This window comes from Thermobia domestica, chromosome 9 (genome assembly GCF_964235325.1).
Source record: "Thermobia domestica chromosome 9, izTheDome1.hap1.1, whole genome shotgun sequence".
In the NCBI taxonomy this organism is placed as follows: Eukaryota; Metazoa; Arthropoda; class Insecta; order Zygentoma; family Lepismatidae; genus Thermobia; species Thermobia domestica.
The window spans coordinates 62508319-62522796 of record NC_137462.1 but is presented as its reverse complement, the minus strand read 5'-3'; the positions used below and the strand labels follow the sequence as shown (position 1 = coordinate 62522796).

General features: G+C 35.2%; 1 protein-coding gene across 1 annotated transcript; it reads left to right on the top strand.

Annotated features, from left to right (window-relative positions):
* Positions 1-5575: 5575 nt before the first annotated feature.
* Positions 5576-6821, top strand: LOC145660839 (glutamate receptor U1-like). The gene is made up of 2 exons (XM_081726261.1): positions 5576-6434; positions 6655-6821. The coding sequence occupies exons 1-2, from the start codon at positions 5576-5578 to the stop codon at positions 6819-6821; spliced, it is 1026 nt and encodes a 341-aa protein (XP_081582387.1).
* Positions 6822-14478: the final 7657 nt, after the last annotated feature.

The following is a 14478-nucleotide window of genomic DNA, read 5'->3' as shown; positions in this document are numbered from 1 at the left end:
TCTTTGTATGGCTAGGCTTATCCTTTGTGTCAAAAAGTAACAACTTCTAGGATCCCCTGATTTATTAATTAATTTTGATCCTAATTAGATTATTTTCTGTTACTAACATAAGTTAAGAACAAGTAGAATACTTTCTGTTCTTGTGACACGTTAGGCCACACACCTATTCATTAATTATACTAGGTATATTTAAAAAATATCAAACATTATTTTTTCTATGTAAACAAATGAAGTATTGGTGCCGTCCCGTTGATCGAGATAGGTAAGGAATAGTAAAGTGCATAGTATGTGAATTTTTGCTCGTTCGCAGAAAGTATCAGTCTTGATAGGTCAGCTTTTGAGTGCAGACGTGAAGTGAGCGGTGGTAGAATTTTCAATGTGTGTCAAATGAGGGAGCGATTTCAGCAGTGAATGTGCATCAAGTTTTGCCAAAAGTTTGTTGATATATAAGAAGTGATGATTTGCAAGATTCAAATTTCATTCCTTAAAATTTCATATCCGCGGTCATAGTCTACTAGTCATTTTCACTTTCATGATAAGACTGAATAATTACAATCGTTCAATAAGCAGGTTTGTGAAATTAGTATTTCTTTCTTTTATATGAGAAATTTGACCCATGGTTGAACCATCTACATGATGACCACGGCAATTATTCTTCTTGACACTCTTCAACATCTTTGGACGGATACAAGTAAACGTTTATCTACTGTCACTGTCTTTAATTAACCAAATACAACTGAATACGTAATTAAACGTATTGCATTTACACTTATATTACATTATATTTGTATTACATTTACCTAGGTACAGTGAGTAATTAACATATAATTAAATTTCATTACTTGTATAAGTTCAAGAAGCAAACGATTGGTTGTTCACTTTTGATAAGATTGGATTTCGATCTTAGGGCTCATGAGTTTTGGTGAACATCATCAATTAGCCATTACTCAGAAAATTTTTTGTGTGACAGTAAAATCCGTTACTTTGGACTGAAAAACCACAAAATCAGCAACCACTCTCTTAAAGATAGTCAATTTACCCTTTCCTAGTGAAACACACAGTAAATCTGGAATTGCTTCTTAAGTTATGCTGATGAGTACCATGTAATTCAAAGAGCAAGAACTTAAGTTAAATCGGCTTGGTGTAGTAAATTTTCGAAAGAGCTTCAGTTCAACGTCAAATTTATTCAGATCAGATTCTTGAATCTATTTTCTTTAACATAAAACGTGTTGCATGTAATATTGGCAGACAGTTTACCAGAATCATCTTCCATAAAGAGGATCTTACATCCATTAACAAGCGTACATACTTAAATCTGGGATTTAAATTGCTATCTTAAGGTCAATGCTTCATCACTGAGCTGTCACAGACTTTCTCCTTGGTGATAGACTGTAACACGTTCATTAAAGAATATACTATTGTGTCATCTTCGATTTTTCCATTCCGCTTTCCGTTTTAATGAAAGATTTTTTTCATTATTTAGTTGAGTTTACATGCAATTTCCTTTACAACAGAATGACCATAATATGGGATACGGACAAAATCTCGCGGCCGAAACCTCGCCACCGAAAACCTCGCGGACCAAAATCTCGCTTGTCCAAAACCTTGCGGAATGAAATCTTTCCTTAAAATTTACCCAATGAGTTTCTTAATATGCTATTCCATATTACAAATAATAATAATAATAATAATAATAATAATAATAATAATAATAATAATAATAATAATAATAATAATAATAATAATAATAATAATGAAAAGAAGATACAAAATATCGTGAGCGTGGGCTTTCTCGGGATATTCCCGTTTCATCATTTCATCGTTTCCTTCATTTTGATCATCTACTTCTCCTTTAACCTACTAGACATATCGAGGGACGTAAAAACTCACAAGTAAACCTTACGTTTGGGTGAATCGAGTTGCTGAATGAGACACATATGAGAAAGTAGTACTAAATGTGGTCAGTATTTCAGTGAAGTTGTAGGTGCGAAGCTCCAGAGGTTTAGGAGATACAGCTACCAGAACATCACATGGAAGTACAGAATAGTCTTCATACAGTTGGAGGTAAAAGCCCTGTAAGACCTCTTGTAACTACAAAAGGTGAATAACAGATATATGGGTACATATTAGGACTAGGGCGAAGTCATATAGTAAGGGTATACCTGACGGCGGCCATCTTGAAATCCGCCATTTTGAATTAAGGTTAAGTTTTTAAAATAGGAATAGGGTCATGTGATACATGATTTAAGGCGAAAATTTAATCAGAAGAACAATGGTGACGTTAATTTTGATTTACGCGCAATTGGTAAACAGTTACAGGGAAATTAAATATTGTTGCAGCATATGTATTAGTCCTTTACCCCAGCTTGTAAATTTTGTGTTAATGATAATAATTAAATAAAAAGCAGGTGGATAAATATTAGGTGTATGGTAAGAGTTGCTTTGATGGCGGCCATGTTCAAATCCGCCATTTTGAATCACACAAAAGTATTAAGCAAAACGCATAACATTGACACCTTATTAATAGCAAATTTTACCATAAATCCAACGGTATAACCATTTTTGCTTTATCATTAACTAGCATTTGTTATCTCATAAACAAGTTGCTAATTTAAGGAAAAATGACCAAAGTGGAATTGAGTCATAATTGAACTTGGGTCTTTCTTCCAGACAAAGTCCTCAATTAGTACAATCAATATGTAGTTCAGAAAATAGTGCATGACTTGCACAACAACTAACATTGTAACGTCAAAATTGTATTTCTGATTAACTTCTAGCCCGAAGTCATCTATTGCATTAATCTATTCCCATTTAGTTTTGTGCTGGTTAATGATAAAGCAAAAATAGTTATACCGTTGGATTTATGGTAAAATTTGCTATTAATAAGCTGTCAATGTTATGCGTTTTGTTTAAAACTTCTGTCTGATTCATAATGGCGGATTTGAACATGGCCGCCATCAAGGCAACTCTTACCATACACCTAATATTTATCCACCTGCTTTTTATTTAATTATTATCATTAACACAAAATTTACAAGCTGGGGTAAAGGACTAATACATATGCTGCAACAATATTTAATTTCCCTGTAACTTTTTACCAATTGCGCGTAAATCAAAATTAACGTCACCATTGTTCTTCTGATTAAATTTGCGCCTTAAATCGTGTATCACATGGCCCTATTCCTATTTTAAAAACTTAACCTTAATTCAAAATGGCGGATTTCAAGATGGCCGCTGTCAGATATACCCTTACTATATGACTTCCCCCTAGTCCTAATATGTACCCATATATCTGTTATTCACCTTTTGTCGTTACAAGAGGTCTTACAGGGCTTTTACCTCCAACTGTATGAAGACTATTCTGTATTTCCATGTGATGTTCTGGTACCTGTATCTCCTAAACCTCTGGAGCTTCGCACCTACAACTTCACTGAAATACTGACCACATTTTAGTACTACTTTCCCATATGTGTCTGAGTCAGCAACTCGATTCACCCAAACGTAAGGTTTACTTGTCAGATATTATTTCATACTTTCATAAATATTATTAGATTTTGTTAGAATTTCCTAAGGTCGCCGTCAAAGTGAAATAAAACCCATCCCAGGCTCAAACCCCATACATGTTGAAAATTTCATCGAGACCAGTCGAGTGGTTCAAGAGTTATTAAGTCACGAACGCAGCCACTTTCATTTTTATGTATATGTCAAAGTGAAATGATAAAAACCATGCCAGGCTCTAACCTGATCTGTGTGCAAATTAGATCGAGATTGGTCTCGTGGTTCAAGAGTTATTAAGTTTTATTTATTTTTAAATATCTCTCCTTCGGTGTGCCGTCAAAATGAAAGTATAAAATACATCCCAGGCCCAAACCGCATCTATGTTGAAAATTTCTTCGACATCGGTCGGGTGGGTCAAGAGGTATGATGTCACAAACATAGTCATTGTCATTTTTATATTGGATAAATTTTCAAAGAACGCACTAGAATTTTCTTTCTCATTATTTTAATGCAATTATGTGTTATTACAAAATATATACATATAGCAATATATAGAACATTCTACATCGAAGAAATCGTCGTGACGACGTTTTATAATGACGGCATTTCTTCCCAGGCGAGATTACGTCCCTCCCGCGTAGTTTAAACCAGGCGAGATTCTGCGTCTCGAAATCAGGACAGCGAGGTTTTGGCCGGGCGAGATTTTGGGATGCGAGGTTTTGGCCCGGCGAAATTTTGGGCGGCGAGGATTTGGCCAGGCGAGGTTTTGGGCGGCAAGGTTTTGGCCAGGCGAGGTTTTGGTTCGCGAGGTTGTCGCCGCGAGGTTTTGTACCGAAACCTATAATATAGATAGTTACATAACATCATTACTGTTCGGATCAAACATCTTGACGTTTGGCGAAAGCCAATGGTGCGTAAGAACGTCATTGTTGGATCTCATTTTATTTCGCGTACAAGTATAACGTGAAACGTTTCTTTCGCGAAACACAGATGGGAGAACGAAATAAACACCTCAAACCGAAAAGGTGAAAGAATAAACACTGCTTTAGATTGAGTTATATATGAAGAAACATTCTTACAATAAAATAATGAACCACTGTACATAGACTCATGCTGTTTTCCTCTAATTATTTAGAAACTATTTTGTTCTTTCCTAAACATAGCGTACACTAATATTCCATTAACAAAGACATTTGTGAGTACAAATAATATTTCTCTCAAGCATCGAGTATTAGACAACCTCGCGTAACTTTCATTGGGTATTGCAAAAAAGAGAACAAGTTTTAAACGTCAAGAGGTTTTGAGCCAGACAGTAATATAATATCAAGATAACTAATATGTCAAACACAAATTAAAAATAACAATTTTTATCATTTCATTAATATTACGTTTCAGGAATGGTTAGTTTCAACATCGCTACAAGATTTCTACTTGCTAATTATCTAACATTAGTAGCTGCCATTATACAAAAGGAAACAATGAGATTGCTCATAGGAAATAATTCGAACGAAAACATAGCTGAATGTGTCAGACTAATTTTGGACAAATATTTTCAAACCACAAGAACTCTGGTTATATTTGAGGACCAGAAAGAAATTGGGACTTTAATTACGCTTAATTACATGACACCAGTATTACGAATTCATTCTAACATTAGTGACTTCCATGTTCTACGAAAATTATGTGTGTTAATGTTACAAGAGAAATATGCAGTAGATTATTTGATTATTGTAAACAATTCGCATAAAGTATCAGACTTATTGTTGAAGTTTTGGCATTTTAGATTTTCAAATCCGCCTTCCAAGTGCATAGTAGTCTACTTATTTCTAGTGAAGATTATAATACTCAAGATTTTCAATCTGTTTTTTATAGTCTATACGAAGCGGACTTAGTTAATTCTATTATATTATCGTCTTCAAGTAACAGGAATTTGACATCAGAGAATGGTAAATCTTTGCTGGTATATACTTATTTTCCTTTTTCGAAATTACATTGTGGATCTTCTGGTACAGTAGTGATCTTGGACCGTTGGGAAAAGTTTCATTTTAGGACAGGAACTAACTTGTTTCCAAACAAGATGGATAATCTCCATGGTTGTGGTGTTATGTTGACAGCAGTTGCTGTTGTTCCATACTCCTTTGTTACAGTCCTCGAAAATGGAGAATTTGGTCTCGTAGGCATCCTTGGAGAGACTATGACAGCATTGTCGAGAAAACTGAACTTTAACTTGACACTAAATGATATTGACAATACTGATTTTCATTTGGGGATTGTATTAGCTAATGGAACAATAACTGGAGATTTAGCAGAGATATTTATTGGAAAATATGAAGGTGGATTCAAACTGACGAGACCTATACCAATTACGAATACTTATTTTGACATTGTACTTACAAGAATTTATCAGCATACTATATGGATAGTTCCTCTTCCGAACACCTATCCACGATGGATGAACATAATCTTTCCTCTGGAATTGTTAACTTGGATTAGCACAATCGTTTCCTACTTTCTAATTGTAATTACATTGAAAGTTATGTTTAAGATTGATCCTGAAACTCATAGTTCATTATTGAAAGAAACGTTTTTATATTCTTTATCAGTTCTGCTGAATATGTCTGTACAACCACCTCCTGCGAAACTGTTTGTTAGACTAGTTTTTATTTTATGGGTACTAGCTTCATTAGTTATTTCCACTAGCTATGAAGCTTCATTCTTTGGTTTTCTAACTAAACCTAAGATGCATTCTACAGTAAATACTATGGAAGATGTTATAAATTCTGGATTAGAGTTTGGTGGCTCACTTCGTGCCCGGTCGTATTTCGCAGAGAGAGACGATTCAATAACAAGTGCTCTATATGATAGATGGATAATTGAAGATGACCAAGATAAACTCATGAAACGAGTTGTAGAAAAGAGAGACTTTGCACTTATTAGTTTGCAAGTAGCAGCAGACATATATTCTTTCGTATACTTTGATGCTTATGGACAACCATTGTTCCGGACAGCGTGATTCTTTTTTTACCATTCCACTTGCGGTTTATATGAGGCGGGGATCACCATTGATGAGGCCTTTCACCCGAATAATAGATACATGTTTCGAAACTGGATTGCTTATTAAATGGAGGAATAACGCGTATTACTTTTTCCGTGTAGAGAACGACATTAAGTTAATCTATACTGAGAGAAAGACTAAGGTTGCTATTACAATTAGGAGTCTATTGGGCACATTTATACTACTTGGAATAGGACTATCATGTGCTACTTTTGTTTTTATTTGCGAAATCTTAGTAAATTTTACAATGCTGAAGAAAGAAGCTTAGAGTAGTAAATTCTAATAAAAGTATCTGCTTTAAATGGCATAATTTTCTTTACATACAACCAGTGTTGGACTGGAGCTGTCAAAGCTAGGCGGAGATAGAAACTTAGAGGGGCGCCTCATGGACAAATTTATGTAAACATTCTGTCTTTTAAAATGACTTTTTTTTTAATTTGTTCACAGTTTAAGTATACACACACACACAAAACGACTAGGACGAACTACCGTAAATGTTGCATAGCACAGAACAATATTATAATTACATCCAACAAAGACGTCAATGTAGGATGTATAAATTAGCATAGTCTACCAATTCCAATACAAACAAAAGGAAAAAGTACCATTAGGTACAATTGCATGACTATATTAAATTTCACAGCATGATGAGCGTTTTGCTATTTCGCTTCCAATAATATCGTAATCTACATGAAAATTCTGACATATTCCGTAATTTTTCAGTAGACTTTGCCTCAAAAGTGATCTTAGTTTTGATTCAATGATCTTCAACTTAGAGAATAAGCATTCACAAATTACCGTGTTAGTTGGAAGAGCCATATCATATTTGTATACACAATATAGATTGCTATAAGTGCTTTCATTTAAAGTCAGTTCATGCAAGAACATAAATGCACATTCTTGCATTCATTTATACACAACTCTGGATTCAGCTGATCCTGATCTTCTGTGGTCTTCACTCCGTTCGTCTTCGTTTCCAGAATCAGCTAGGCACTGAACCACATCAGAGTCACTAGTAGAAGTACCCTTCAGATTCTTAAAGTAATCTTTGTAATGAGCAACAAATTACTTGAGTTCGCGTGACAGGGTTTCTTTACACATGTCTGTATTTTCTGCTAATGTCTCTTTATTTCTTCAAATCCCTTTGGAGCCAAACAAGCACAATCTTCATTAAATGTTCACTTGGAATAAACCTCTCCTCAACACTTGTAAAAGCAGTCTCACAAATTCTGTAGAAGGTTTCTATTTGGAACTTCTTTCACTTGGTTTCTTCTTGCAAAGACGATTCTTCTTCAGAGCTGTTTTTTTTTTTTTTCGATCAAAAAGCGTTTCTTTACATCGAATCCTTTTCGTTGCAAAATCAGTATCCAACCAGAAATGAAGTTCGTTTCCATCCCATTCTCTGTTAAGATTTTCCAAAAACATTTTAACGTTTCCATAGGGGTGAGAAAATGTCTCTTTGAGTAATTTTAAAGTTGTTGCTAATGTTTGGTCTATTTTCCATTCCATTAAGTGGTCCATCTTTGGGGACAGAGGGTAATTCGAAATTAGTGTTGTAAGTTCATATACTGTAGCTCTCTGTAAAGAGCTTCTGTCATTTGAGTTTCCAATTTCAAGCATTATTGTCTCGTAAACTTCTGCTCTGGCTGCTCTGCTCTCTTTGCACCACATGCGCACTGCATATAATATTTTAAATTAGAATATGAATAAATATTGGGTTATTGAGCCTTACCTTCAATATAAAATCAAAATATCCTGTTGCTCTAGCATAATTTTAAATGTTAAATTTACACATTGTTTTCGTTCTTACAATGAAGAGGAATCACTGATCTAGTCAAAAGAGCGACTGTTAACATTTACCAAAATAAACTTATAATTTCATAACTATTGAAAATTCAGCCAGACAGAATATGAAGACGTTTTTAGATATGTTAAACGTAATTTACGCATAATTTGGATAGTAAAATTCTGAAGAAAATTTTATCAAAAAATTATTTCCATTTTTACCTACACATCTATGACTACTAAAGTCAATTACAGTAATAATAATAAATAACACTATAAACAATAGCACACAATATTATTGTCTTAATTCACATCTACTTTACTACCTGAGAACACGCAGGCGCCCTTACGTTGAGTCTCGATCCTAACACTATAACATTACAACAGTCAAATAACGCAACGGGAGAATGAGCCATACTTCAGTCACAATGCGACTTGTGATAATACTAGATCAGACCGAGTTGTTACATATCACCTAGGATATCTGGCAGAGCTGGCACCCGCAACGAGGAAAGCACGGCGATTTAACAGCTTATAGCCTTTAAATAAACTATGCAAACTTGCAATAACTGTTACATGATATTGATTGTAAAGACGATAATGGGAATTTTAACTAAAATTGTTATGACTTCAATACAACTAAGCCTGTTTTATTGTGTCAAAGGGGCGCCATAAGAAGGGGCGCAGGTGGAGATCTCCGCCTCCCCACCATGTCCAGTCCGACACTGCATACAACTATGAACTTAACCTATAGTCTAGTCCAGGGTTTCTCAACCTGGGGGGTCCGGACCCCTAGGGGAAACGTGAGAGGGTTTCCTGGGAGTTACGAAGATAAGCGGAAGATGAATGAGAAGCAAAACCAAATTTAGTTTTAATCCATTCGCTTTTAGGGAAGTTATTGTATCCACACATGAAATGAATTCTACTGTTAGAGAAATGAAAATTATGGATATTGTGAGATCTGCGAAATAGGAATAGGCTATTTAAAATACCATACACACTTTTACAAACCAGAAATTATAAGAGGAACGCTGGCAAGAAGATGCCATAAAATGATTGTCGTGATAGGAATTAGTATGAGAAACAGTGTTCTAGTCAAATTAGCAATCAACTAAGATGTTTAAAATAAAACGATACCTGCTGGAATACGTAGTAATACTTACGTTGTACTTCTCACCAAACATTCTCAAAAATCCCATTGCTAATTTTCGAGCTATGACGTCATTAGCATGGCTGTCGTCAAAGTCCATAATGAAATCATTAAATGCATATAATTTTTCACGTAATGAAACCAGAAAGTCCATTTTTATGGAAAAAAAATAAAGGAAATAGGTTGGAAATTTTGTGGAATAAACTATTCTATTAAAATTTGAACGTTTTCTTTGAATATTTCCAAATAAGCTCCCAGAATTTACTTATTTTTAAAATACGTTTTAAAATTTAAACGTAAGTATCTCCCTGACTATAGAGGACTAGTAAGTGTTCGTGCACTAATATTGTAACCCATCACAGTCACTTTAAAACAACATAGTTTTCTTTATCACAGAAAATAAGAGAGCTTTTTGTTTTTGTGTTATGGAGAATGTGTCCGTAATTTATGCTTAATCAGGTATCGTTCTTATCTGATTTTTATTTTAATATTAAAATTCTTTCAAGTTTATTCAGTGAATCAAAATTAATAGAAAAAGCACTTAAACTGATAATACTATAAATTAGCGCAAATTCAGTAATACACTAAATATCAAATATGTACGATGCCTGTACAATAGCTGTCGTTGTTTCACATTTAGTTCGAATGTTTACGTTATGCAGGCGGAAAACTTACTTCACTACTATCTTCCAGTACTGCAAGATTCCATCGATTTCATCGATAAGTTTCCATCCATTCTCTGCTTAGCACTGGCCTTCAAAAAATATATTATAGAACGTCAGTTTTTGTTCCTTCTTTCATCCAGTACACAGCCACGAAGTATTTTTACTCGTACTACCTACAGTGGCGGCTTTAGCGGGTAGGCCGGATAGGCACGGGACTACCCAAATATTTAGAAAAATATATAAACGCTAAAAGATACAATGAAGAGTAAATGTATTTTCCACTATTTATATTAATGGTAGATAATTATTTAACAAATACTAACAACCACTACTGTAAAAGTAATTTCCTATTGTCATTAATCAATCAAATGTGTAGGGGAAAATAGGGTAATGGCAAGCTGTGTATAATTGCACTCATCCCTGTTTACAAAGAAGCAGAAGAAGGAGAAGGCCTGCATGGTGCTCAACCCTACCAACAAGTGCCCAACGATCCTCACTTGAGTGGGAGAGCACTGCAGAGAACGTACACGGCAAAAAATTGTTGTGTTAATTCAACTCAATGTTAACACAGGGCAGTAGTTCCAGTGTAACTACCACTATTCGGTGTTAGTTCAGCACATACCCCGCGGTGTTGGCGTTTAACACAGGGAGTGTGTTACGTCTTCAAGACACAACCGGTGTTGAGCCGTGCCGTAAGCGTTAATGAACCACAAAATTACTCCCCCAAAATATGTTAAATCGCCTATATGCGTAATGTGTTTACATTATGCTCTCTAAAAAAAAAAAAAAAAAAAAAAAAATAAACAAGTAAAAAAATGTACTCCAATGCGGGAGGGGGCACGAACCACCAACTTTTCAATTACTAGCCGCGTGCTCTTCCGACTTGCCCACGGAGGCGATGAAGAAAACATCGCTTGTAGAGGGATAAATTATTGAGGTCTTTTGAATTTGGTTAATCAGAGTGCTCCTTTAAGCCGCGTATGTTTGACGATAACCGTTCGGGATAAGATAAAATCTGCTCGCATTGTAGACCTAATTTTATAACAAAATGACGACTGACTATTTACTTTATTTTATAGTTCTTCCATATTCACTTTCAAATGATCGGCGCCAGTTGCCATCCAATAAAGTTGATGCATTTGTTGCTTCTAGTACACAATCGCTTAGAAAAACAAGCAATAAATGCATCAAATGTGGGGGTTGAATTTAGAACACCTAAATGGCACATGTTTAGCACATCTTGTACTGTTAGGGTTTCTTCAGAAACATTATGTAAAACAAATGAAAACACATCGCGCCGTATGCATTTTGAAATTTTGCGTATACCTGGATTTGTTTAAGTATTTCTTTCTACTGTATTTGTCTATAGCTTCAATTCATAAGCCTTTATAATTAGATGTCCATTTGGCAATCACGCAGAAGAAAACACCAAAGATTCTACACTCGTGTTAATTTAACACACATGCTGTGTGTCATTTCAACTACCGGCATTTGACACACAACTCCAAATGGAGAGTGAGTTGTTCTAACCACTTGTTTGTTATATTTTAACACAATCGTGTTAACATATAGGCATATCGTTGAAATAACACATCGATTTTTTACAGTGTACTGCGGAGTATGACCATATATTGAAAATCTTTGTTTTTCTTCAAAAATTTCACCAGTTTTCTTTAGTGGTTAAGTTCAAACTTACTTCTGGGGAACGGTATTTTTGTAGTCAATATGTATGAATAGTCAATTTAGAATGAACATAGGGTTAGTATTTTGTTATAATGTTTACGCATGCCAGTCAAGAACAAAAAATCAAGATGGGCTGGTTTGGGGTAACAGTACGCATGAACACAAGAGTGCGTCTGATTAAAAATGCCTCATCAGGCTTTCAAAAGTGACAACGATATTGTATATCTGACATCTGTGAATTACTTCCATTTCTAATTGTAGCTATTTTGGGAAACGGTGCTTAAAAGTGCACAAACTGTTGTGAAGAAGAAGAAGAAGAAGAAAAAGGTAGAATATAGGTGGAGATAGATAAAATAATCATGTAATGGGAGTTGCTGTAACAAGATATAGTTATTTCGCGTTACTATGACAGAAAGATTATTCATGGAGTTTTAAGAATAATAGTTAATTGTGATATGCATTTGATGTGCCTAATTTCTCTTGCAATTATGAGTAAAAATTAAGGTGCTGGATCGTGTTGACTTACTCGAACTGTGGGCAATAATTGTAACAGAAAGGTAAAAGAATTTTAACGGTAAGTTAAAAATAAGAGTGAAACGTTACAAAGTGTGATACGTTCCCCATGAATCCAGAAGTTTTTACAGATGCTGATTTTGCTGCAAGCGATCAGTGCTGTAGTCAGACGGGAGAATATGAAAGCAGACCTTTCTCATGATGCAATGGACTCGACGAAACAAAAATTGGTGACGTTTCTGAACTGTCAGTTATAGGACCATCAAGGGAAGTGACCAATTCCGAAAGGTTCTCCGGAATAGTACCGTTCTCCAATTCCTAGGCAAAAACCATCGTCAGTGAAACAGAAGGGAAAGCACCAAAGCTCAGAAATTCTAACAGCAATGCGTCGTAAGGCTCTTCTGCAATAAAAAGAGCGAAGAAAGCAAATAGCTTTAGGGAATATCATCATATGGAAGTTTAAAAAAGAATTTAATTAAGAACTCAACTGTTGCATGCTATTATCCTCAACTCCAGAATAACTGCATGCAGTGTAAGGTTTCAAATTTCGTCTGCTATCTTATAACGCAGAGTAATTAAGCAATAGTTCCGAGTTATTTCATAGTAAAAATATGTAGGTATGTACAGCACTATTCATTAGATACCACGGTGCTCTCTCATTGCTGTTATGAGCAATTAAAAAAAAACGCGTGTCATTACCCCTATATGTATTCATATGCAAGGGAGTGGGCCTACCCAAAATTAAGATCCTAAAGCCGCCCCTTATCGCATTCATGAAAATAAAGAAGAGTTAAAGACTTCCATTTGATGACGAAGTTCACTATCTGTTGAAAGTAATTGGTAAGCTTTATTATTATTATTATTATTATTATTATTATTATTATTATTATTATTATTATTATTATTATTATTATTATTATTATTATTTGATTTCCTCAAAAAAGAAATTAAATCACACCTTACGAAACCTTACGAATGCACGAAAAAAATCATATGTTTGTATATGTGTCGAATGTTTTATGTTCGATTTTCTTTGCCATTCATATTAGGTATTAACATGAATTTTGATCTGCCGCACGAATGATTAACAGTAAAAAGAGACTCGTATCTTCTGCAATAAGTATCGATTAACCTGCTGCCGTTACTTCAATGGATTTCGCCACAACAGAGATATCTGCATCAGCAATTGTACTTGGTACACGTACGTAGCATTTAGATGCCTTTTCAGGAGGAGCTTTAGAAGATTTATAAAACTTGCCTTGTTCGTGTGATTTGAAAGAAAATTATCTTCACACATGGAAATTTCAACATCGTGTTTCGAGATTCACTTTAATAGAAGTAAGAAACTTTATTCTTTCTGAATGGGCCATATCTGCTATGTTATGTATCCTTCTTCGTACCTATTAAATACTATGTGATATCTTCGTAATGCTCCTTGATGTATTTTAATATTGTCTTAATATATTTTTGTAGATTTCGGGACGTTGTCAAATAACTGTGCAACAACTGACTACCGTCAATTGTGCTGAGTATGCTGCAGAAAAATTACAGACAGAAAATTAGTTTTATAATACAGGGTGCATTCACAAAGTTTCAAGACTGAGTGTTACCTGAGTAGGGACGCCCGCGCAGACCCGTTCCACCGACAGGGTGTGGTAGTGCGGGGTGTCAGCTAACCGACAGCACGAACGCCATTTGCCTCCGAGATGCAGGAGTGAGTAGATTGCTAGTGGCATGTGTGCATGTAAGTAACTCCCGTCGAAACCTGAGTGAGTGAAAAATGCAGCGGCATTTGAAGCAGCGTTAAACTTTAAAGTTCTGTAAAAAACTAAACAAAGCTGCAGAGACTTTCCGTATGATTCAAGAGACCTACAAAGAAGACGCTATGTCACGTGCAATGGTTTCCGAGTTGCACAAGAGGTTCAAAGGGAGCCGCGAGGACCTTGAAGACGACGACCGCTCTGAAAGACCTGCAACACGCCGAACTGAGGAAAATCTGGCAAAATTGCGTGAACACTTAAACACTGATCGTCGTCTTAGTGTTAAATAAATTTCCCAGGAATTGCGATTTGGTCCGACTACGGTGTCCAAGTTAGTGACAGAAGAGTTGAAAACGAGAAAAGTTTGTG

Excerpts from the sequence above, each read along its gene's own strand:
- LOC145660839 (XM_081726261.1), top strand. The coding sequence starts at position 5,576 with ATGGATAATCTCCATGGTTGTGGTGTTATGTTGACAGCAGTTGCTGTT. Across the intron at positions 6,435-6,654 it reads GAGAGACTTTGCACTTATTA|AGAACGACATTAAGTTAATC; the intron begins GTTTGCAAGTAG and ends TTTTCCGTGTAG.